Source organism: Pleurodeles waltl, chromosome 10 (genome assembly GCF_031143425.1).
Source record: "Pleurodeles waltl isolate 20211129_DDA chromosome 10, aPleWal1.hap1.20221129, whole genome shotgun sequence".
NCBI classification, from domain to species: domain Eukaryota; kingdom Metazoa; phylum Chordata; class Amphibia; order Caudata; family Salamandridae; genus Pleurodeles; species Pleurodeles waltl.
Window position 1 is genome coordinate 230,375,674 of NC_090449.1, and position 25,945 is coordinate 230,401,618.

At 44.7% G+C, this 25,945-nt stretch overlaps 1 protein-coding gene across 1 annotated transcript in view; it reads right to left on the reverse strand.

Annotated features, from left to right (window-relative positions):
- Positions 1-25,945, reverse strand: part of COQ7 (coenzyme Q7, hydroxylase) — a 101,819-nt gene that overhangs the window by 60,555 nt on the left and 15,319 nt on the right. The window contains exons 2-3 of the mRNA XM_069210231.1: positions 22,559-22,758; positions 6,240-6,354 (exon numbers count right to left, since the gene is read on the reverse strand). Of these exons, the coding sequence (XP_069066332.1) occupies positions 6,240-6,354; positions 22,559-22,758 (315 nt within the window). The remainder of the gene's footprint in view (positions 1-6,239; positions 6,355-22,558; positions 22,759-25,945) is intronic.

The window sequence follows — 25,945 nt, forward strand, 5'->3', positions numbered from 1 at the left end:
GCACGATGGTCTGAAACCACGCAGCGCGGGTTGTGACCTCACCAGCCCCTGTCAGGGATGCTGCGTGTCGTTTCCCCAGCTCTGGGCGTCGATCTTCTGGTTGCGTTGCAGGCGAGCATCAATTTTCTGCCGCGAGCCGGCGGCACGTCGATTTTTCAGCTGCAGATCGGAGTCGCGTCGATCTTCTCCCCGCACGGCAGTCGGTGTGTGGATTTCTCACTCTTGGGCTGCCAGCTTCTTCTTTCAGGGTCCCAGGAACTGGATGGGCACCACTTGGCAGAGTAGGAGTCTTTCCAGAGACTCCAGGTGCTGGCAGAGAGAAGTCTTTGTAGTCCCTGAGACTTCAAACAACAGGAGGCAAGCTCTAAATCAAGCCCTTGGAGAGTTTGTTACAAGAAGGAAGGCAACACAAAGTCCAGTCTTTGTCCTCTAGCACAGGCAGAAGCTGCAACTGCAGGAGGGCTCCACAAAGCACAGACACAGGCAGGGCAGCTCTTCTTCCTCAGCTCTTCTCCAGGCAGAGGTTCCTCTTGGTTTCCAGAGGTGCTCTAAAGTCTGTGATTTGGGTGCCCTTCTTTAACCCATTTTGCCCTTTGAAGTAGGCCTACTTCAAAGGAAAGTCTCTCTTGATTTTGAAATCCTGCCTTGCCCAGGCCAGGCCCCAGACACACACCAGGGGGTTGGAGACTGCATTGTGTGAGGTCAGGCACAGGCCTTTCAGGTGTGAGCGACCACTCCTCCCCTCCCTCCTAGCACAGACGGCTCATCAGGAAATGTAGACTACACCCCAGCTCCCTTTGTGTCACTGTCTAGTGAGAGGTGCAACCAGCCCAACTGTCAAACTGACCCAGACAGGGAATCCACAAACAGGCAGAGTCACAGAAATGGTTTAAGCAACAAAATGCTCACTTTCTAAAAGCGGCATTTTCAAACACACAATCTTAAAATCAACTTTACTAAAAGATGTATTTTTAAATTGTGAGCTCAGAGACCCCAAACTCCACGTCTATCCGCTTCCAAAGGGAGCCTACACTTTAATCATATATAAAGGTAGCCCCCATGTTAACCTAAAAGAGGGACTGGCCTTGAAACAGTGAAAAACGAATTTAGCAATATTTCACTGTCAGGACATATAAAACACATTATTATATGTTCTACCTTAACCATACACTGCACCCTGCCCTTGGGGCTACCTAGGGCCTACCTTAGGGGTGCCTTACATGTAAGAAAAGGGAAGGTTTAGGCCTGGCAAGTGGGTACACTTGCCAAGTCGAATTTACAGGTAAAAACTGCACACACAGACACTGCAATGGCAGGTCTGAGACATGTTTACAGAGCTACTTATGTGGGTGGCACAACCAGTGCTGCAGGCCCACTAGTAGAATTTGATTTACAGGCCCTGGGCACTCTAATGCACTGTATTAGGGACTTACTAGTAGATCAAATATGCCAATCATGGATGAACCAAATACATACACATTTTGTAAAGGAGCACTTGCACTTTAGCACTGGTTAGCAGTGGTAAAGTGCCCAGAGTAACAAAAACAGAGTCCAGCACACATCAACAACCTGTGAAACAGAGGCAAAAAGTTAAGGTAGACCACACCAAGGATGAAAAGTCGAACAAAATCCGATTAGCAATATAGCTTCTCCAGGGCCTTAGTGTATCGAACGCCTGGCACATCACTACATTTCCTTCAAGCCTTTCTGGAGCAAGTGGCAGATTTTATTTGTAATAAGCCAAATTTCACAATTCTTGGAGATTTTAATATTCATGCAGTGAATTTAGAGAATGCAGCTGCTAAGAGACTTCTGTTAGATATGGAGGCCTTAGACCTCACACAACTGATCAGGGGCCCTACACACATCAAGGGTCATACCATTGACTTAATTTTCAGCAACACAGCCAATTTAACAGCCTTGCCTTCCACCCCCTTGGACTGGTCTGATCATTATTTAATTTCGCTCTCCCTTCCCCTTCCAGTATTGGAAACACCTTCCCAAAGCATTATGCAACCTTAAAGGCGCTGGAATGTGCTTAAGACTAAAGAATGGATTGACATCCTAGAGAGTTCAAAACGCACACTGAATGGGAATATGGCTACATCTTTAGACTCATTTAAAAATTGGATTAGCAAAAGCCTAGACACAATCCTTCCATGTACGTTAAGGCCGAGCGGACATAAGAAAAAAAGTGCCCCTCGTTTTCCATACATCTTAGCCTAATAAAGAGGGATTGTAGGCAGCTGGAGCAAAAATGGAGAAAATCCTATGATACTTCTTCTAAAGATGTGTACAGGAAGGCTATCAGATTTCATGCTGAAATTAAAGCAGCCCAAAGCACATATTATGCAGTTAAAATCGAACAGAGCTCCAATTCCCCGAAATAAATCTTTCTCCTCTTAAAAGAATTTACCTCTCCCCAGGCACACACAGACACTGTAGAAGCCTCTCATAAACATAGTCATGACTTAGCTGGATTTTTTTCAGGAAAAAATTGCAGAGATCTAGTCAACCTTTCCAATAGATACCCATAGTCCCCAAGCAGTGGACGAGCAGTGTTCTAATGGTGCAGCAAGGTCCCCAGGATCCGCCCCCCCTTCAATCTTAGGACAAGGCGCTTCAATAATAGTCCCTGTGGTAACTGATCTGCTGAACATGTCACTATTAATCGGCACCGTCCCTCCACAATGGAAACATGCAATTGTGAAGCCGTTGCTTAAGAAGCCCAGCCTGGATCCACTCATCCCTGGCAACTATAGACCAATCTCTATGCTGCCAGCCCTCGTTGAAGTACTTGAAAAACATGTTAATACTCATCTTTCAAGTTTTTTGGAGGAAAATCACATTCTCCATCCTTGGACCATTACATAGTACAGAATCTGCGTTAATCGCAGTCACCGAAGAAGTTAGGAAACGCTTGAATCAGGGCTTGGTCTCGGCAATCGTGCTTCTCGATCTTAGTGCCGCCTTTGACACTGTGGAGCACAATATTTTGCTTAAGAGAATGAGGAAAAGTGGAGTCTCCGGCAATGCCCTGAGTTGGTTTACCTCATTCTTGGAAGCAAGATCATTTCAAGGACTGGACCGTTCCTTTTATTAGAGCCGTTTTAAGAGTAAGAGGGGGGGGGGGGTCAGTGCTCATTCCTTGTCTACAGGCAATCTCCAAATGGATGTCCAGCTGTAGACGCAAGTTGAACGGAGACAAGACAGAGGTTATGTTTTTGGGGTACCAGGCAAAACCAAACTGAATCTCCCCGGCCTTAAAACCATTAGGAGATCTTCCATTGCCCAAAGAAAGCATTAAGAGTCTGGGAGTATGGTTTGATCCATGGCTGACCATGGAACATCAAGCAAAGAAAATATCTTCCTCTTGTTTTGGCATGCTCAGACTTCTTAGAAAGATTTTCAAAATACTTCAGTTCATTGCAAAGAGGTTCATCATACAGGCCTTAATAATTTCTCGTCTGGACTATGGGTAACGCCCTGTATCTTGGCACACCAAGATATGTTATAAAGAAATTGCAGGTGGTGCAGAACACCGCTGCCCGCCTTCTCTTCAAATTATCCAGGCATGAATCGGCCAGGTCCACTCTATCAACTCTGCACTGGCTTCCTTTAGAGCAACGGATAAAATGTAAATCTTTATGTTATATTCACTGAGCGCTACATGACATAGGCCCACCAATATTGCGAACCCTAGCTTCTTTTTACAAACCTACCAGACATCTTAGATCATCCTCCACAGCCCTAGCTGTTAGTCCCCCGATAAAAAAGGCCAATTGGGGAGGAAGATCAATACCTTATCTTGGAGCTAGACTGTGGAATTCAATACCACTGAATCTACGTCAAACCAGCCACAAACTCTCGTTCCAGAGGCTATTAAAAACCTGGTTATTTTTACAGTTTGTGTCCCAAGGCCGTATATTCAAAGATTTTCTGTACAGCGCTGGGTGGCCTTCGGGTAGCTATGCGCTCTATACATTTTCATAACATAACATCCAAGTATCTAAAAATTGTAATACAAATAGCTAAACATGCTCCTGATTTGCTCATCTTTTGTTTTATCTAGGTTTAAAACCTGACCAAAAGGGGAAGTACTGTAATCTGACATGAATGGGCTTCAGAAAGGGGATACATGACAGGCAGGTGAGAGCAGCACTTTGTAAGATATCAGCAGGCAATGTAAGGTGCCAAAATGGGTTCCAAAAAGAACAAACCATAACATGCAGATCCATGGTAAGGGTGTCAAATCCTATGAGACATTCTCCACCTTGTACCATCGACAGATAAAGTCAAGCAAGAAGATGATAATCCTGTTAAACTCTATACCAAAGGATGCCATTAAGACCTGACTGGACACACTGAGATGAGTAGGCAGGAGACCTGAAGAGGGAACTGGTGCATGTGGAATGGGAGGTGACAGAGGCACACCTAGCTGGGGTATCTATGAATGTTTCAATTAAAGTTATCATATTTAATTATTTACGTCAGCCCCAGAACACAAAGGTAAAACTTACCCAGGAGATGAAGATGACTGTGCACAGTGTGTATAGGTATTAAATGTTATTGTATGATATGTATCTGTGTAGGACTGCTAAGAATAGTATCCACATTGATGAAAAAGGAGAACTTGAATATTCCCAAGGTGCTTCTGCTGGGTATTATGTGTAAATGTAGGAATACGACTAAGATGAACATATTTATCGACCCTGCCTTGTTGGTAGACAAGAGGTTAATAGCAATTAAATGGATTTCTAGGGTGGCACCATCAGTGCCCACATAGCTGAAAGAACTGAAGAAGTTTTTTATCATAAATTAGAAGGTATAACTATGCTAGAAAAAAGCACAACTGAAATTGCCAGACTGAAAATAAATTATTTTAAAGTTTTCAGAGAAAACTGGGAGATTCTGCCTTAAAGATGAATTTCAGAAAGCAAAGTCCAGTACTTTCCAGTCCTTTCACTCCCCAGGCAGAAGCAGCAGCAGAAGGCTAGCGAAGCAACAGACAGAGAGGCAGGTCTTCCTCAAGTTCCTTCTCCTTGGCAGAGGTTCCTCCTGATCCAGAAGTAATCTTAAAGGGTTGGGTTTTGGGTCCAATACTTCTACCTCTTTCTACCTTTGAAGTAGGCAAACTTCAAAAGAAAGCCTTTGTAGTGCACAAAACCCTGCCTCTTTCGTGCCCTCCTCCAGACGCACCCTAGGGGGTTGGAGACTGTATTGCGAGAGGACAGGCACAGCCCTTTCAAGTGCAGGTGTCTGCTCTTCCCTCCCACTCTAGCCCAGAAAGGCTCATCAGGAAATGCAGAACAAACCTCAGTCCCCTTTGTGTCACTGTCTAGAGGGAATTTACAAACAGCCCAACTGTCAGTCTGTCCCAGACGTGTTTTCAGTAGCCAGGCAGAAGCACAGAATGGTTAAGCAAGGAAAATGCCCACTTTCTAAAAGTGGCATTTTAAAACTTACAATCTAAAAACCAACTTTAACAAAAGATGTGCTTTCAAACTGTGAGTTCGGAGACCCCCCCAAACACCATATCTCTATCGGCTCCCAATGGGAAACTGCACTGAAAAGTTATTTCAAGGCAATCCCCATTTTACCCTATGAAAGGGATAGGCCTTACAATAGTGAAAACCAAATTTAGCAGTACTTCACTATCAGGACATGAAAATAAAAACTCCAGTACATGCCATTCCTTTTAAATCACTGCACCCTGACCATGGGGCTACCTTTGGCCTACTTTGGGGGCAACATACATGTAGTAAAAGGCAAGACTTGGACCTGGCAAGTGTGTGCACTTGCCAGGTCAAACTGGCAGTTACAAACTGCACATACAGACACTGCAGTGGCAGGTCTGAGACATGTTAACAGGGGCTACTCATGTGGGTGGCACAATCCCACTAGTAGTATTTGATTTACAGGTCCTGGGCACCTCTAGTGGATGTTACTAGGTCAAATATACTAATCATGGATAAACCAATTACCAATATCATTTAGACAGAGAGCACTTGCACGTTAGCACTGGTTAGCAGTGGTAAAGTGCCCAGAGTTTCAAAACTTGCAAAAACCAATTTACAGCACAGAATCCAAAAACAGGAGGTCAGAAGCAAAAAGTACAGGAGAAACCACGCCAAGAGCTTCCAGGTCCAACACTGGTACACAGGTGACTTAATGATGAACGTACCAGATTTAACGTCTATACAAAGAAAACTTTTTATTTATATAACACAAAAACTTACCTAACACGAAGCCGGCAACATTCCATACAGGCAGCAAGACGGTTGGTCGGACACGGTGAGCAATCATTAATTCATTAAATTTTGTCAAGTGCTCCTTTTCTTGATCCCACATTTGCTGAAAAATACATGTTACCAGTGAATACCAGAGAGGAATCTTAGCTGTAAGCAAATTTTGAGCTTCTTACATTGCAAGCAGCAATAACATCGATACACCAAACATCAATGGCGTATCACGTACGGTGGCATTATGTCAATGGTGATGTACCTACTTCACAATCTCAAATGCATGGACATACTGCATGCCTGCCGTGTTTAATACAACGCAAGCCAAATGTTCAAGATGTGCCAATGCTTGTTTCCTTTTTGGGGGGTATTTATATAGTGCTAACATGTCCCAAGTGTACCGCAGAACACCATATAGCCATTAGAAAACTCAACTTACCTTACGTGCGTGGTTTGCAGGTGACACGTACAAGCACACAGAAAGTACACATATATAGTGAGATGTTAAAGGGGCAGATATGGGGGTTACACTCAGTTCAGATGAACATATGAGTTTCTAGTCTTTCAGTAAAACTTAAAACAAAATGAGAATATATGCCGTGGGGGAGAAGCTAAGTATACTCGTGTAGAATATGCAAAGGTTCCCTTCCATTTTGTTTGAGAGCTTTATGAATTACAAGTCCAACCGGAGAGGTGCAGCAGGTATCATGACCAATACTACGGATTAGCTACCTTTGTCTGTGTGAATGACCATATATACAGTGAGGCTAACTACCACCAAGGTTCAAGCAGGCTGGGGATGCACATAGAGTTCTTTTAGGTTTGGATGAAACACAGAGCTTTCTTACAAAGATCTTTATTAACACAGAGGCTGTGGATTTTTAAAGTAAATAAACAATGTTTTTCTTTTTGTTTTTAACTTTTATTTTATTGGCTTTTCATTGCAAGTTGAAGATACAGTCAGGTATATCGATAGTGGATTATGCTGTACATCATATTCTATGTTATATAGGTAGACGTATACATATACATAGATCTTCAGTGTAGTAGGGAGAGTAAGTACAGTTGTTTTGTAATATATAAGTATCTTTAAGGTTCTGAGATTATCACCCCCCTGCTTGCCAGGTCACCGTATGCAATCATTCTCGTGTTAACATCTTTTGTCCCTGGCAGTGAGGTGTAGTGCGTGAAAGCCCATCAATTCTCTACTATCTTTTGGGCTGTAACTACCATCCTGTTTCGGTCTATACTAAATGGCTCTCTTCACCAGTTCATATTGTATAATGTAACGCTGATGAGGGTGTTCAGGATTAAAGCCAATAGGGTAACAAAACCCATAAAGGAAAAAAAACAAAGAAAACCACATAAGAGAGAAAAGAAAAAGAAAGTAAACAACAAAAGTCTGCCCATAGTTCCTGCGTATGTGCGGCCATTCTGTGTGGTATCATTAGATTTGAAGATGGTACTCGGAGGTTATGCCCGTAACCCCACATCCTCCAGATGTGTCGGAAGGGGGGAGGGGGTCCTGTGCACACGTGCCATGTCACCAAGGTTCCAAGGGCCATACGTAACCAATCTTATCTGCATTCCACCTAGAGGCTCAGTACTTCACTGTCAGTGTCATTTCCCCAGTCCGAGTCTGCTCCAGTAGCACCTCTCTCCCAACTGTCCATCACTTCGGACGACAATGGGGCCAGTGGTCTGCACCTCTTCAGTCCCCTTTCCTCTATGCTCAGGGCACCAGCCTCAGCTCTTCCCCATCTCGTGACGTCCTGTATCCATTCTTGTATACTGGGGCCTACGGAATTCTTCCATGTTATGGATATTCTGCGTTTAGCTAAGATTAGTGTGAGATCCACAAATCTATTGCCTACTTTCTTGGTGTGAGGTCGATCAAAGAGTCCCAAGAGACATACCTCCATTGTGGATTCCAGGTGTCTATGTAGTGTATCGTTAATTTTGCATAAAACTTCTCTCCAAAACTGTTGCAGCTTAGGGCATTCCAATGTCATATGTCCAAATCCTGCATCTAGTAGGCTGCACCGCAGGCAGCTCATTCCCGCCCCTCTGTAAATAAGCGATAGTCGCTGTGGAGTGAGGTAGGTCCTATGGGAGTAATTGTATTGTACATATTTCAATCGGGTGTTTCAGGAGACCAGAGGTGCATATACAAGGATTCTACTCCACTCCTCATCTGTAAGTGGTCTACCTAGGTCTGTCTCCCATCTGGACCGCAGGCCATCTAGCGGGCACTGTGCCGTTCTCAGCAGGGCTTTATACAACCAGGAGACCAGATCTGGCCCCCCCCCCATGGAGAACATGGTCTGTAGTACCCTGTAGTGCCTCTGTATATTTCATAACTACTAGAGATCGTTCTTCCTGTTTTGACCCGGGCTGTTGGCCGTGTGTACAGCAAGCTGACCCAGGCACCCCAGTGTTCCCCCAGTCCTAGTCTCAACATAGTTGCATCCAGGAATTCCCAACTTATAGTATCGAAAGCTTTTTCAAAATCAACCAATACTATCATTTCAGTCGGTTGAGGGGGATGAATGTCATCATACAGTAAGGAATATAACCGATGCAAATTGTGTAAGGTGCTACAGGCAGGTATAAACCCGTTCTGGTCTCGGTGGATGAGGGTAGACATATGTGGCAATAGTCTCGCAGCCAGTGTTTTGCTGAGGATTTTAAAATCCGTGTTAAGCATGGACAAGGGTCTAAAGTCTGTGACACGTAAGTCGGTCTGTGCGGTCTTAAGCAAGAGGATCACTACTGCTTCCCTAGTAGTGGCTGGTAAGAGCTTAATCTCAAGGGCCTCAGCATACACCTCCGCTAGTCTAGGCGCCAGGAGTTCACACCCCAACCTATAAAATTCCGGGGGTAAACCATCAGCGCCCGGAGTCTTGCCTGTCGCTAGTGTCTTGATGGCCTCCTTAATTTCTGCTACTGTGACTCGGCTCCCCAACCCTTCCCTAGTCGCGTCAGTTAGTGTCGGCCCAGGTAACGCGGACAGGAACCTTTCCCTTGTAACGTCAGGATCCACAGGGGTATGACTATACAGTGACTGGTAATATTCCCTAAATGCGGAATTTATCTGGAAGGGGGCACAGATTACAGTGCACTCCCCACTCTATAGACGGGTGATCTGTCCTCCCCTAGCGTCCGAGCGAATGAGCCACGCCAACAGTCTCCCGGCCTTTCCCTCTTCATCATGTATTTTGGTCAGGTAGGTCTTATAGTCTTGGCACCTAAGACGTTCCAGTGCGGCTGTATATTTCCCTCTGATTTCAAGTAATCTGTCCCACGCGTCTGGGGAACCGTCCAATTTGATGTCAGCTTTGTGTATGTCTTCTTCTAATTGTGAAACGTCTCGGACAAGGTCTCGACGGATAACCACGGTCTGCCCCAAGCAATGGCCTCTCACTACAACCTTTAGAGCCTCCCATTCAATGCCCCTACTCGACGCCGAACCTGGGTTTAGTTTCAGGTAGTCTGCTAGTTTGTTGAGCAAGTCCGTACGGAATAACTAATCTTCCAGTGCTGCGGGGTACAGACACCATGTCAGGATGGGTTGTCGGGTCTCAGCCGTGGCCAGATGTATCATGATGGGGCTATGGTCAGACACAGTCCGGCCCAAGTATTCGGAGTACAATGTCAGGCTCCCCAGGGAGGTCGAGCAAAGCATTCTGTCTATTCTGGTATGGACCTGGTAGAGGTGGGAGTAATAAGAGTAGTTGGGTGTGCCAAATATGCATCAAATTCCAGTGCGCAACCCAGTCTGTCATGCCCTTGGCCACCCTGATCGCGGTTGCCCCAGATCACGGAGCAGTGGAGCGATCTAGTTCTGGGTCCAGTACCCCATTAAAGTCCCCTCCAAGCAGCAGCGGGGTATCTGCGAGTCGTGCCAGCCTAGCAGGTAGTTTATGTAGGAATAGAAGCTGGTCATGGTTTGGGGCATAGATACTGCCTATAACCAATGGTCTACTGTGTAACCGTCCCTCTACTAATACATAGCAGCCCTCCAAGTCAAGGTCAAGGTATGGGGGTTCAAATGGGACCCCTGCTCTCACCCATGTCGCCGCCCCTCTTGCATAGGCTGAGTATGTTGTTGCAAACAGTTGTCTCCTCCACCGCCTACGTAGTCGCTCTGACTAGCTGCGTGAGATGGGGTTCTTGTAACATAGCAATCTGCACTCCTCTACGCTTCATATAGTCTAGTATTTTGTATCGCTTTGCCATCGAGCCCATACCCCTGACTTCCAAGACATTAGCTTGGTTAAAGGACGTGTCATAGTTTTATCATTTCAAAGGTCCTGCAGGAGGTATATGCCCCCTCCCCTCGGCCCCCCTCGCTGACAATTGCAGTAGCTCATCACAGCCATCGTAGGAACCACAGGCAAAAACAAACAATCTTAACATGCCCCAACTCCCTTCCCCAAGAGCAGGTGAACAACCGTTTCCCTCCCAAACTGTAGTAACCAATGTATGAACAGTTATTGTCGTCATCCCGCCGGAGCCACCGGTGGGTGAAATGGGGACAATCTTAGCGCACAAAGCAGGGGCATCCGTGTACCGGCCAGCCCAACCTCGGGCAGTTGAAGAGCTGTATGGCTGGGAGCTCACCGGTCCCCCAGAGTTCAGATGATGTCCCCAGACATCTGAGTTGTCACATAGGGTGTGCACTCCACCCCCCTGATCCTAGATTCAGTGTCCGCGGAATCCTCTCCGTGCAAGGGCTCAGGGTCAGATCTCAGTCCTTCCTCAGAGCTAGTGAAGCCGCCGCCCGCAGAGCGGCTCTCTTCACCTGATGTGCCTGTTGGCTCGTGGGTTTTGTCACTGTGCGATCCTGCTGTGATTCTCGGGCACGGTGCCTCTTACCGCGACGACCAGGCCACTTGTGGTCCATCTGGTTGACATCTGTGTCCCCTTTATGGTAAGTCTCTAACCAGGCCCCCACCTCATCAGGTTCCTGGAAGAAGTGTGCGCCGCCGTCCAGCATGACCTTTAACTTAGATGGGAACAATAACGAATAACGGAGGCCTTCTTCCCGTAGTGCACGTTTCACCTCCAGAAAGGTGGCCCGCCGTGTCTGCACTGCTAGTGTGAAGTCTGGAAAGAAGGTGGCAGTGCCCCCACCCACCTGGAAGGGACCATTCTCGCGTGCCAGCCGTAGCAGTAGGTCTCGATCTCGGTAGTGCAGAAGTTTCACCACTATCGGTCTGGGAGGCCTTCCTGGCTCTGGTCTCCTGTTTGGCACACGGTGTGCTCTCTCCAGTGTGAAGAAGGGCGTAAGAGGTTGACCGACAGCGATTTCGCGCAGCCATGTCTCTAGGTAGGTCACTGCATCAGCGCCCTCAGGCATTCCAACTATCCGTATATTGTTGCGTCTACTGCGTCCTTCCGCATCCTCTGCCCGCCGTTCTAGGACCTGAACCCGCTCAGACAGACTTGTGACCTGTGTTCGGAGGGCTCTATGCGCAGGCTGCAGCTCCTCCAGTGAAGTTTCTGTAGTCTTTACCCTGTCCACCAATTTATGGTGGTTCAATCATAAATGGCTCAACTCGGATGAGACTTTCCCGATTGCCTGGCTTAGCGTCAGCTTAGTGTCCTCAATAGCTCCAAGGATTTTGTTCAGTGGGTCTTGCATCGTGCTGTTCCTTCCTCCAGCTCTCCACCGACCAGTGGGCGTTCAAGTCTCTGCTCCATTGGGGGTAGCCCCTGTATCTTATGTCTGGGTTTCCCCATTGTTCAATGGGCACACAGGGTAGTTAGGTGCTATCGTCTGTCAGTGACAATGTGGACAACTGGGCTTCACCGTCCAGGATTTTGAGGGCCGTTCGTCGCAAGTCTGCTTCTGCTGTCAGTGGGGCTGCAGCAACCCCCCAGGGGGCAATCCGGTACCCAGCAGCCACAGCAACCCATTCCAGATGCTGCCAGAGTTCAATCCACCATGAGTACCTCCTCCCAGGCGGCCGCAGCCCGTGTAGGATCTTCCACCACATTATCCCAGTCAGTCCAACGCCGTTGCAGGCCTATGTTCCTTCCTCGGTTCCCATCGGTCTGCCACCGAACTGGGCCACCCGACCAGTCAGCAAGTTCCCGCACTATCACTTCCACTGTTTCCAGGACGCGGCGTGTACTATGGCTGGGTTGCACTAACTCCCCTAGGTCATCATGGGCCCAGTAGCCGCCCCGGTCGTTCTCAGGGGTCCCCAGGGATCCAACACAGCCCCTTCGCCAGCGTCCCGGCGGCCAGGGCCACAGGCCTCGTGGTGCTTTCACCTCACCTCTGCAGCTCTCGGGCCCCCGTCCTGCACGTATGGGCCGCACCGCTCATCGATCATCCGTACTCCTCCGACTCGTAATCCTAGGGCTAGGCCACCCCTCGGGTCGGGATCATTATGACGCGCGCCGCCACTCAGGTGCTGCACCTTCCGATCCCCCGGACAGGCTCTTCGGCGTCTGCCAGTTTGGTGTAGGCCAGGAGGCCCGGCCCAGAAGCCTTCACAAGGGGGTCCTCCTCACCCAGCCTCCTCCTCAGCCGGGCCTCGTAGTCCAGGGTGTGCCCCGCGACCCTCACAGGGTCACCTCTTCTGCGACCAAGGCCCCAACGCACACTCCGCGGCAATCGCGCATCCCTCCCAGGTACGCTGTAAGCCCAACAGTCACTGCAGTCCCCCCGGGGCATCCTGGGATCCAGCCCGGCTCCTCCTTCCGGATTCCGACAGCCGGAGTCGCGGGCAGCGCAGCACCTCCACCTCGTCTCGGCCGTCTCGTAAGCTGTGCCCCGCAAGCGTGGGCCGCGGTTGCCGCCACGCCCTCGGGCCGCCCCTGATCCTCAAGCTGGCAGGCCGCGCAGGCTATCCGCCGGCACAGCCTCTCCGGTCTACCTTGTCATCTGTAAGGGCTCCGCCGCTCTTATAGCCACATCGTCCAGGGCTATACACATTGGGGTCTCCCAGCCGTATGATAATCAGGATACGAGAGTGGACCGGCACGGAGCTCCGGGATTAGGCGGCCGCCATCGTAGGCCGTCAAGCCACGCCCCCGTAAATGAACAATGTTGCATCTACAAAAACAAATACTTTTTTTAAGGCACCATACCACAGCACTGATTCTATTAGATTACATGTATCTTATAGCATTTTATAATGTTCCAGAACTGGTATTACATGACATCAGATATAAAAACACAACAAAAACGAAAAGAGTAGTCTTCTATTTGGTTAGCTGCATGAAGATACATGCACACACTCTGATTATACAGCAAAGTTATTGTTCACAAAAAATCTTCAATATTAGCTTGCATCAGAAAAGGAACATTTCCAAAAATCTATCACAAAACATCCCCACCTACCATCCTGCACCCTTGCTTACCACAGACAGTGGTATGCAAGTGCCCACAGCCAATGTACTGGTGAAGATGTCACATTAAAGCCATCACTGGGAAGAAGCTTGAGCCATCACATATGACTGTGTCTACAAAGTTGTAGATCAGTGTTGGCAGAGCAGATTTATCCTGCAATCTGAAAAATGTAGGTGTCAAGTGGAGAAGCTTTGCTCCACACTGGTGCAAAGTTCAAGCCACTTCAAGAGACAAACAAGGGTAGCAAATGGAATACTGGCTGGTAGCGCATTCTGATAAGGTGTGCCAGCCAGCAGACAGCACACCAGGGTAATGAACACTGGAGCAATGGGTGGGATTGAAGTTACTGGCACTGCTGCAAGACAGCACCTAATGAGGCAAAACTGGGTTCAATGTAGATATGAGAGCGGATGTCAATTTGCATCAGCATCTGAGTGAAATACCGGGATCAGCGTGGCCTGATGCACCACCTCTTTCTGAAAAGGGGAGCGGAGCTGCAGCTTCTCTTGAGGCTGTATCATTATCCATCCTGTGCCCTTGCAAAAGCACAAGAACTAAACACTCATTCCAATTGAAATTGACATTTTGTTGGCAAAAACAGGTCTATTTGAATGAAATAACAAATTTTGTTGACCATGTCTAAAGGTCTCTTGTCTTGCACAGAAGGGATGTATGTTAGTCAGTCGTATCAGGCTCAGTGGGTGCCCACCAGGAAAGCCAAGGTCACTTAGGCTAAATGATGAAGCTACTCAAAGACCGGCAAATCAAACACCTCAGGCTAGACAAAAAACTTACCTCTCACCCACACACAAAACAAAAAGTAGTACAACCAACTTTTGCTGGAAAGGAGGGCTTCAGGGAGCTAGACTTAACAGAAGTGGCTGTACTACAGAAGTCTGACTTCTTATTTCTTATGAGATAGGAGGCTTGAGCAAAAGTGAAAGGAGCTGCCTTAAGATAGCTGTGGAAGACAGGAGGCTCCTAATAGGCGACTGTACAAAAATAATTGGTGATTTTCTACATTTGTTTTTGTTTCTGAAGTCATTGTTTCAGGGAACTGCCTTTAAAGAAGAGTACTACATATTTTGTTCCAAAGATCATCTTGAGAAAAGCCACTTTCTCAGCATAACAGCACTTGGAATTTGACAGGGTAACTTATTTTCTGTGGTAACTCAGTGCTCAGGCTGCAGTTCGTGAGACATACCCTTGGCTGGGACCAGGGCCGGACTTGGGCATGGGCGAGCTGGGCCCCAGCCCAGGGTGGCAATATTTCTAGGGGTGTAGCCTGACTTTACATCATGCAAACAGTACCTCGTCGATACCACATGGTCTCTATCAGTTATCAGCCCTTAATGTACCTCAGAGTAACTGTTAGCACCCATCAACCCCCTGACCTCCTCCCACTTTTCATGACCCACTGGTCCCACAACAAACACCAAATTTTCTTTCTGCCCAACCCTCGGACTCTGTCTGTCTGATTTGGGGCCTGCCTGGCTGTGAACCTTGAGACGTTGCAATGAGATGTTGCCATGATATAGCTGGTGTGATGTCACCTTCCCCCTTGTGTACAGAAGTGCAATAACTTGCACACAGAGTCTTGTCTTGTTGATCTGCTGCTGCTCCCATTTCATGCTCCCTTCCACACCCGTACAGAGGAGCACATGTGAAAGGGATACAGAACGGGTTACCTTGTTAACATCAGGACCTTTAAAACCAAAACCAAAACAATGAGGAAAAGGGAAGACATGGTTGTGACAGGTAGGATGATGGCGTTTTTATGCATGGGCTTTTACCTTCAAGAAAAATAAACATTTTAAAAGCACCCACGAGCTTCTCAAAACTTTTTTATGTATGACTGAGACAACTGACAAAACCTATTTCAAATTATAACTCAAATTTAAACCATGTAATTACTGCAGCTGCTTTTACACCAGGTGGTCAAGGACAGTCAAATAAGCTGCCAGCCACTGAGAAGCAAGTCTCTTCTCCTCTCATCCAGACAGGGCCCATTGCCAAAACAGCATGAGCAAAAAAACTGCAAATATTCAAGGGGGCAGAATTCAGTTTGATCAATAAGTGGAAACACCGGCTATAGAAAATAAAGTTTCCGAAAATACTCATATAAAGGAAAGCAAGGAGCAAACTTTTGAACCTGTTTGCTAAATTGGTCATTCAAGATGGCTCAGTGAGTGAAAGGCCTTCCATAATATGGTATTAACACTTTGGGCTCAAAACTGGAAAACTAGAATGGCCAGCTCCTCTTCCCATACTTCAACGATTGGTAAACATACGATTAACGCAGGTAATGGTAAAACATGTATGACACTGAAGCTCCACACAAAGATTGGTAATTTCAAGTAAGTCATTTATTTAACAGACCTCATCCACTGCTTCCCTTCAGCAAATGTCGATCCTTGGAATCTGCCCATTTCAAGGTTTCAGCTGCACTCAACATTGCAAAGCCTGCCCACAACATCACACTTCCCCTTTCTTTAATATTTAAAAATAATAAACCCAAACAAAATATACATCTTAAATATTGCTTTTCTTTTATACAGAACGTATAAAGTGTTTTCCGTTTTCCCCTATAAATCTGGTAATATGTTGATTCACCCAATTATCTAACACCTACACATAGGCAATGGACATAACCTCATAATATCATTATAAAACAAATAATATTTACTTAGGCCAAAATGGACCACACCATACTTTGACCATGACATTATGTCAGAACCATCAAAATGATGACCATGGCTTGTCTCATCATCACCCAACAAAGTGCTGACACCCATACCACCTTTCAGATGACTCGCGCATTGTTCACAACACTTAGATATCCTTTTACAATTCCATATTCTGTCATTCATCTTTACCGCATTCCTAAACAACTTCACTACTTGTACTGGTTTAGAAAACTTGAGACATGGTGCCTGACATATTGGTGTCTTTTTCCGTTACCCAATCTCCTATCTCCACATTCATCACACCAGACACTTTTTTCCTGTCATCTCTCTCTTACTTTTTGCCTTGACATTTTTCCTCTTTTTTCGTTCCAAAACCCATCATTCAGGTTTTCCATAAATCCTTTACCACACAGCATCCATCCTGGTGAGCCACACTGGTTTCCTTCCACTAAACAATTCAAAAGGAGAACGCTCTGTTAAAGCCTGAGGACACATACAATATACCAAAAATCTTTTTTTATCTCTTCTTTCCATGCCATATTATTCATGTCTGTAGTTTGAATGGTTTCTTTGGTAGCCTTGTTAAAATGCTAAACTACCCCAGTTGCCTCTGGGTGATAAAATGCACATTTCCAGATCTAGTCAAGAATTCCTCCATTTCTTTTGAACAAATTGCAACCCACTGTCCGATATTGATAATTTGTGATACCAATCCTTACAAAATAATTTCTCTAGGAATGTTATCACTCTCTTTGAAGGAATAACCATTACACATTTTGAAAATAAATCAATTAGTTTAATAACATGTTGCAGCATGTTTCCCTTGTATCAGACCTGTCTGTCCTGCATCAGAGGTCTTATGTTTCAATATCTTGTCACTATTGCAATATTCTATACAGTCTTGCACCATTTGCTCCACCAAAACATCCAAACCAGGCCACCAAACATCCTGCCTGATCCATTCTTTTGTTTTCACAAATCCCAGATGTCCCATTTGGACCAACTCAACAATTCTGCGCCCAAGACTTTCAGGGAGAATAAGTTGTGAACCTCTGAACAATAAACCACTCCTTTCACGTAGTACCTACCAGACATTCCAGTACGGTTTCAAATTCTCAATTTATCCTTATAACCTTTACACCACTCATTTTAAAGTTTCTCCATAACTCTTGTCACATCACTATCCTTACCTGCCTCTTCCTTCCATTCACTCTCTGAAATCACTCCTTCTGTAACAACACACACACTGACATCATGACACTATCTGCACCACCTTCATCTTCTTCCCTGTTGTTAACTAGTCTCAACAAACAATATGCTGCACAATTGCGTACTCCAGGAATATATTGCATTTCAAATGCAAATCGATTACCCTCCGGGGAATTCTTGACGATACTGCATCAAGCCCGGTTTTCATGAAAATATCATGTAATGATCTGTGATCAGTCTTTACTACAAACAAAATTCACCCATACAAAATTCCTGAATTTCTTTGAAGTCCAGTGCACGGCAAGCGCCTCTCTTTCCATGACTGAGCAACTTTGCTCAGCATCCTTTAACGGCCTACTTGCAAATGCAAGCATTACATCTTCAACTTTTGTTTTATGCATGAAAACTGCCCCAAGTCCTTCTATACTTCTGTCAGTAACAAAATACAAATCTTTTCTTGGGACAAAAACTTGCAAATCAGGTGCTTATTGCAAACATTACATGGTCTCCAAAACTTCCACCTCACATTCTTCTGACCGTTCAAACCAAACTCCTTTCTTAAGTAAACTCATCTCATGGGTCTTTGCCAATAATCCAGGGACAAAACAGATTTAATACCATAGAATTCCAAATTAGGACATCAACTTTTCTCTATTTACAGGCGAAGGCATCTTATTAATCGTTTACACCATTTCTTTCCTTGGGCAGACGCCTTCTGCTGACAATATTTGTCCCAGAAAACAGACTTCAGCCACACCAAATTTTAATTCTTTAGCTCTCAGCCTCAAACCATTCTCCCTGAAACAGGGCAATACTTGCCTCAGTCTCTCTTTATGTTCTTCCCACGTATTACCACATACCATCACATCATCTTAATAGCATGTCGCTCCACCAATACCATTCAGTAATCTTTCCATTATTCTCTGTAATACCGATGATGCTGAAAGTAAGCCAAAGGGCATGTATTCAAATTTATATGTTCCAAAAGGGATGACAAACATTGTTAAATCTTAGCAATCTTCTTCCAATTTCACCTGATGGTAGGCAGATGTCAGACCCAACCCGAATTATACTTGGCCCCACCATTCAAAGATAATAATTCCAACATTTTGGGTATTGGATGGCTGCCCAAAATCACTGTCTTGTTCAAGGCCCTCTAGTCAATGCCAAACTGATCTCATCACTGGGTTTCTTTGTTACAAGGATGGGAGCTAACAATTTACTAGCTTCTACAGGAACAATCACAGCTTGTTATACAAGGTTAACCAACTCTTCTTTCAACTTCTCATGCATGCTTATTGGTAACTTTCTTACCTTAGACACAACAGGCTCCACACTACTTTTAAGTTTAATGTTATGCACATATGATTTAAAACCTCCAATTTCCTCATGGAACACTTCTGCAACATTTTCAGCAGCATCCATACACCCACCTTCCACGATCCATACTTGGATTTGTGCTTGCATGTTTGGATCAAGATACACCTGGGGTCCTTTTGTACAGGTCAGGTCAAATTATCATCACCTTTTTCAGAGACAGACATTTTTTCCTTTATTATTCTGTTTTGAAGTGCAAATCGGCATAAAAATAACCACACATCGTTATGTCCTGCCCACCATAGCAACCTGGCTTTACATCCAAAATGCTTAGACCTGCAGTATACTTTTTACTTGGTCATTGCTTTCTTTAGATATGACTGTTAATCTTGGACAGGAATCAAAAAAACATTTTTAAAATGTTCCCATTCAATTTCACAGTGTCATATGGATTTCCACAATATGAACCACACAATTGCATAACTATTTCATCACAACAATCACCTGGCTCCAAAGTTTTCCTATTCTGCATGCTAGACTTACAACACATCATAAAATGCCATTTTTGCCACATTTGTTTCAAGTTACGCTTTGAGCTGGACAATCTGTATAATCAGCCATTTGTACTTATTGGCCACATCTAAAACATATACCTTTAAACTTCCAAACTTCCCCTTCGGTCTCTCTTCACCCTTACTTTGTTTCTCCCTTATTCCACCCACCACACTTACATGTAATTGTGTATTTGTCCCTGGGTCTTTGTATATTTCACTGATGCCAATATATGCTCAACTCACTTTGCTATGATTAACATTTTCGCTAAATGTGGCTCATTCTTTAACCATAGCTCTTCTCTCAATCGGTTGTCCTTGCAACCCAAAAGTATCTGGTCCTGAATATGCTCTTCACACAAAGCTCCAAATTTACAAGTATCATCCAGTTTCCTTAAGCTAGTCACATATTCTTCTACACTTTCACGTTCACTCTTTTACCACAATGAAAACATTCCAATATGGCACTTATCTTATGTAAGTAATGTAAATCAAGCTTCCTCACCCATATTTCTAAATCATTTAGGCCTCTCGTATCTTGTGTACTTAATTCAGGTAACCCTTTGAAAACCTCTGTACTTCTATCTCCAAACAGTGCATCAACAGAGCTACTTTCTTGCCAATAGTTAACGAATTTGGAAATACCCGAAAATAAAATCAGGAATGCTTTAACATTTAGACCATTCTAGCAGTGCCTCCCCAGATTTTAGCAACAAAAATGGAGGTGCTCTAATATTCTGCATCTTTCTAGGTTTCAATGTCACACCACAACCCCAAACTCCTCCTCCGTTAGCAGACAATTCAAATATATTAGAACAAGATCAAAAATAAAATCAAATATATATATATATTTATATATATATATATATATATATATATATTCCTTGCTGTTCATTAAAGTTCCACTTCTCCTTACATCGGAGGTTTCAAAAAGAAATTAGTTCCACCTCTCTGCACCAAAACCAGTTTGTTCTTATGTGTAGCTTTTCTTCAAAGATGTGCCCATCACCCCTCAAAACAAAGAACACCAAGACTGCATATCATCTTCAAGTTTCCAAGCAGAATGTATATGTAAATTGGGTTGAAAGTCATTGTGTACATAGCTGCCAAGTTCCTCAGGTTCATGTGTGATGTGCTGCTCCAGCCCAGGTTTTTTCCTTTTTATTATGGAACTTGTCGTCTTCTTTTACAATGGAAATAAACAAGACTACAAGTCCCAGAATACAAAGAAAAACCCTGGTACAACCACCAAGGTAGTTATGATTGTATACCTGTGTTTAATAAGATCTGGATTCACTTTGATGTTTGAGTGCATCATATTGTTGCTCATTCTTTGTATGGCATGTTAGGACTGATCAGGAATCCAATAGGTTTGATGAAAGATACTCTGTTCCAAGATGGCCCCCACAGTTGTGTTGATAGGTCATGTGATTTCTAAGGGGCTATGCCCTCAAGGCTTTTGGTTAAAAGGAACTGTTTGTTTGCGCGCCTGAGCTTTATGATTGATTTGAGCCCAGGGGAGTTTACGTATCTGTGGTAAAGTAAGTAATATTTCTGTCAAATGGATTTATGTTCTTTAGCGACTTGAAGTTGAGTGTGTTTGTGGGAACCTGGTTAATGGATTGGAATTTATTTTGTCTTCATGTAGATATTGTCCTTTCTTTCTACTAGAGTAACTGCCTAGCGGTAAGCATGGGCCTGCTACTTTAGATCGGATGTTAGAACTTTACTCTTGATTTGGTATGTTTTTTGTTTAGTTGAATGTGCCAGACAAAAAGTATTAAGCAGTGCAGATCTAGGAAGCTGATGTTGAAGAAAGTATTAATATGCTGTGTTGCTTTATTTTTGGAATAGGTTTTGGGTAATAGTTCACTTTGCTTGGCGGTATTTAACTTTTGTCAGTTGTTTGAGGAGCACTGATGGGTGATTTTATTTTATTTTATGTGATGTATGTTTGCATGAGTATATATATATATATATATATATATATATATATACACACACACACACACACACACACATATGTACACGTGGTGTAGCATGTTATGATGATGTGAAAAATGCAGGTTTTACACTGAAGTTTATGTAGGATGTTTTTTTGGGGTGCCTTGTAAGTGGGCGATTCACTTGCATGTACAGTGTTGTTTGGTATTCTGATGCCTTTTAGTGTTGTTTAGTGTTTTATTAACGTGGGTTATGTATTGTGTTGTACAGCAACAATTTTTGTGATTTAATCCACTTTGAAACATTATCCTGAGGATGGTCTCATGGACAGTTTGAGGCTTGGGAGACAGAAACGTCGACCTTATACTCTCCATGACGCATGAGCTGCTGGAGTCCCTTAGGAGTGATTTCTGATTGTCTGAAAGACTGCATATAGGACTCAAACCTTTTGTGGTAGGAGAGTCAGGAGGGTTGATGCTCACCTTCTGTTGCTTGCATAAATTGTTGGGCATATACAAGGGAAGCTTACACTACAGATATTCATGTGATTTCCACTGAAAATGCTTTCATTCATCGAGTCAAAACATTGAGGATGTCAATGTTTTATTTATCATAAGTTCCAGTCCAAGCATTATGGGATAACCAGTACACGTAGGCCTGTTAATTTTCAATGAATGACACAAAGTGTCTTGATTTCAAGTTTGCATTCAAACGTTCACAAAAATATAATAAACTAAGAACCGTCTTATATATTCACACATATGCAATTAATGTAAATAAACTCTAGAAATGAGTCACTGAAACAACTGTCTAATTCAATGTAAATATCAAGAGAGCCCATGTGTTAAAGTAGGAAGTACGTTTAATGAAACCGTCATGTGAACGTAGAGCAATGTTTACATGATGGGGAGGCTGCTGGGGACCCCTGTGTAAATGTTGCATTAGATAGGAACTGGCATGCTCTACATCAATGTTGGTACTCTAACTGGAAAAATTCCCTTATTCGGGAAGGGTGGTGAGGTTAGGAGACAGCAAGGGACCTTCTTAACCTCCCTTACCTACTCCTTTTCTTTGCCTTGATTCTGCAATTAGCTTTTTATACTCAGTTCTCTATTTTGCTTCCATATTATGAATGTTTTTCAGAAAAAAAAACAACCAACGCTATTGTACTCAAATTAACTTTTACCTATGCCATATGGAACACCTGGCCCCACAACAAATGTAATCTGATATTACACATACCTGAATTACTGGCCCTACAGTTGTTCTGCCAAGGACAGCCATTTGACCAGCATAAATGCGGTTGGCCCCATATTCACCGGCATGATCAACACGGATTATACGATCTAATATTTTTCTATCCATGTGGTCGATGGTGACTCCGTTGCTCGAAAATCTTAAAGAGGTCTTTTGTATTCTTGAATGCCATCTTGCTCCAGTACCTAGACACACGAGAATACAACAGTCAGCGTTCAGTGGAGATGTATACATTATACTTAAAGCAGGAAATTGATGACCTATGTTCAGGCAATGATTTTCTTTCTTTAGAAACATAAACCCAGGCAAGAGAAATCCTAATTTGCAATAAAGTGATTCTAATACTAGAGTTACCATCAATATAACGATGATAGGAAATACAGGAACTTAAAGAATTAAAAAGACAGTAGGTTTGGCTCTTCTATTATATTCTACAAGCTCACAGAATCACAACATCCAAAAACACATTATGTCACACATATAAACACATGAGTACACAGAAGAGACTTGCAGAAGCACGGGCTCTCAAAGTAATATGCATAATGCTACTTAGGTGTACCCCAGAGACGCACAGTGACTCTTTCACTCCACAAAACAACCTGACACACAGACACCAATGCACACAGAATACTAGATGTTTACATGCACACAGATTAACAGGTAGACGGGATTCCATGTGCACCAGCCGACTCACTGGGGCTCACAAAATATAAAACTACATGCAAGCACTCGCACACCCACACACAATGGTGCAATAGATACATGCAGCAACAGAGTACTTGGAGTCACAGACAGATGGGGTTTCAGATGGAAATATTAACGGACAAATCAATTCACCAGTGTTCACACTGACGTGCACCCTACGCTATACATGTGAGGTCAAACAGCCAATTTCACAAATGGACGTGGTTATAGAGGGACAGACAGATGGATTGATGGGGGTTCATCGTACACACTCATTAATCAGTGGAAGAAAGAAAACAGTAAAAAAGGAATGCAGTATAAATGCCTATCAAGTCACTGCCCTCCTCTTGGGTTAGGAGCGATGAATTCTTCATTCTCCATGGCCAAAGGTTCTCGGTCAAGTGATGGGTGTCAAATCTGAACTTGCCCTCAGGATTATTTAGTAACTGGTGATACATCTAAGCATACTTTGAGAAGTTACTGTAGGAAGCTGGCTCTCTATATAGTGCACTAACATGAAGTACACTGTGCAGAGAGTCCAGTGGATCCCAATTGGTATTGCAGAGGCAAATGTTGATAGGACTAATCATCTATTTGTGGCAGTGAGAGCAAGCAGTTAGGATGATCGGAGGGTAGCGCTAAGCATTTGTTGTACTCAGAGAGGCAATGAACGAGACACACTCAATGAATAAATCTTAGGCCAACTTTGAAAAATACCCATTCTTTTTATATAGGTTTAAAACCCAAGAACTTCCTATTCAAGTAAGTAGACTTTTAAGCATAAACTTAAGTCTTGCAGTTTCAAAAATGGACACAGTGCAATTTTCAGAGTTCCCATAATGTTTTCCTATGGAGCAAAAACAATGTTCAACAAACACAGGGTTAACAATGACTTACGAAGCCAATCTGGGAGTTAAGGTAAGTACTGGGCACTGATCTGAACCACACCAACACGTTGCACCAGGCAGAACTGGGGCGGCCGGGTGAAGAAGTGCAGTAAGGCGTTGGGTGCCCAATGGTTTCCTATGGGAGTTTGACCCCGTGACAAACAGGCTGCAGGCTCTGGCTGGGAAGCCAGTCAAGGACAACAAACAGGTAGTAGACTTGGCATGCTCAGGGACGTAGGCGCACCTTTGGTACTCTTCTCCTGTGCCCAAGGATGATGGATGCAGGGGTGTCTTTAGGTGTCTGGTCTGGGAGCTCTCGAGGTCATGGGGTTCTGTGTGTTAAGGCTGCAGGAGTTGTGGTGGAGTCCGGCAGGTGTTGAGTCAAGCTCTTCAGTGCCGGGGGAAGTCATTGGCACCAGTGACCCACCTCAGCTGGCGTCAGGGGTCACAGGTGCAGTGACCCCTGCAGCGGTCGGATTTCCTCTCTCCACAAGCTTGTGGGAGAGGGGGCCTGCGTGCAGAGGTTGCAGGCGTCTCAGGAGAGTCCCAGATAAGTGAAATCACACTGGACTCTCTGCCTCAGGGCAGCGGGGGACCCGCGGTGGCACTGTCGGTTGGCTTCTGGTCCTGGAGCTGCAGAGTCTTTTCTTTGGAGTTTCTTGTTGCAGCGCAAGTCCGCTGCCCACAGGAGACGAGTCTTTATTGAAGACTGGACAAGTTATCTTCTTGTGCAGGATCCTTCGAGGTCAGCAGGCAGGCCAGAGGGGTTGGGTACGGGTCAGCTGCTTCTTTTCCTCTTCTTCGGGTGCAACTCTCCTTTTTCTGGGTCTTCTTAGGTTGTCGAAATCTGAGTTTTAGGGTGCCACCTAAATACTCAATATAGGAGTGTTATGGGGAGTGCCAGGTGGTAGCCGATAAGATGACCACCTTTAGGGTGACTACACCCTTCTTATGACCACTTTCGCTGGGAAGTGGGTATAACCCTAACCCTAGTGGCCTAATTCCTACAAGTAAGATAGAGGAATTGGAAAAGTAGGGTACACTTCATGCCAGTCCCACCCCTAAGGTGGATGACCTGAAGTGGGCACTCCTCCTTATTTAACTAATTTTCCTGCCTGTTCTGCCACTAAAAGTGGGGTCAGGACAGGGGATTGGTCATCTACACCGTCTGGATAGACCTGGGTCACATTTGAAGCTCCCCGCCCTGGAATGTCCAACCTGCCTTGAAGAGGCGATCACACCTCTGCCCACAGCAGGCCTTTGTCTCTGGCCCTCGAGGGCGCTGGCTCTCATCTTGGGGGATCAGAAACAGATACACAAACAATTAACAGGAAAACAAGATGGTGAATGAGCATTAGTTATGTTGTGTGCTCTGTATATTAAACATAAACATAACTGCTCAATTCCAATAGCTGGTATGCCTTCAGGGGGCACCTTTAACGTGCCCTCTGAGTGCATACTTTAATAAATCCGTCACTGGGGTCAGTGAGAGTTTATTATTCTGAGATGTTTTATACCAAACATCCCAGGATTCAGAAAAGCCATCATGTAGCTGCGGAACTCCTAATGACCAGTGCCCAGCACGTGTTGAAAAAGGCTTCCCTGTGCACTTACTGTGTCTCAGAATTGACAGAAACATAGCAGGGGCATATCTGCTCATGCATATATGCCTTCACATGTGTCTGGATGCACCTTGCCTTAGGGGTGACTTTCATGTGGTTCATGCAGTGAAAGGGGTCCTGCCACACAGGGGTGTGTGACAGGCCATGTTTTCAGTTTAGCCTGCACCAACATGTGCAGG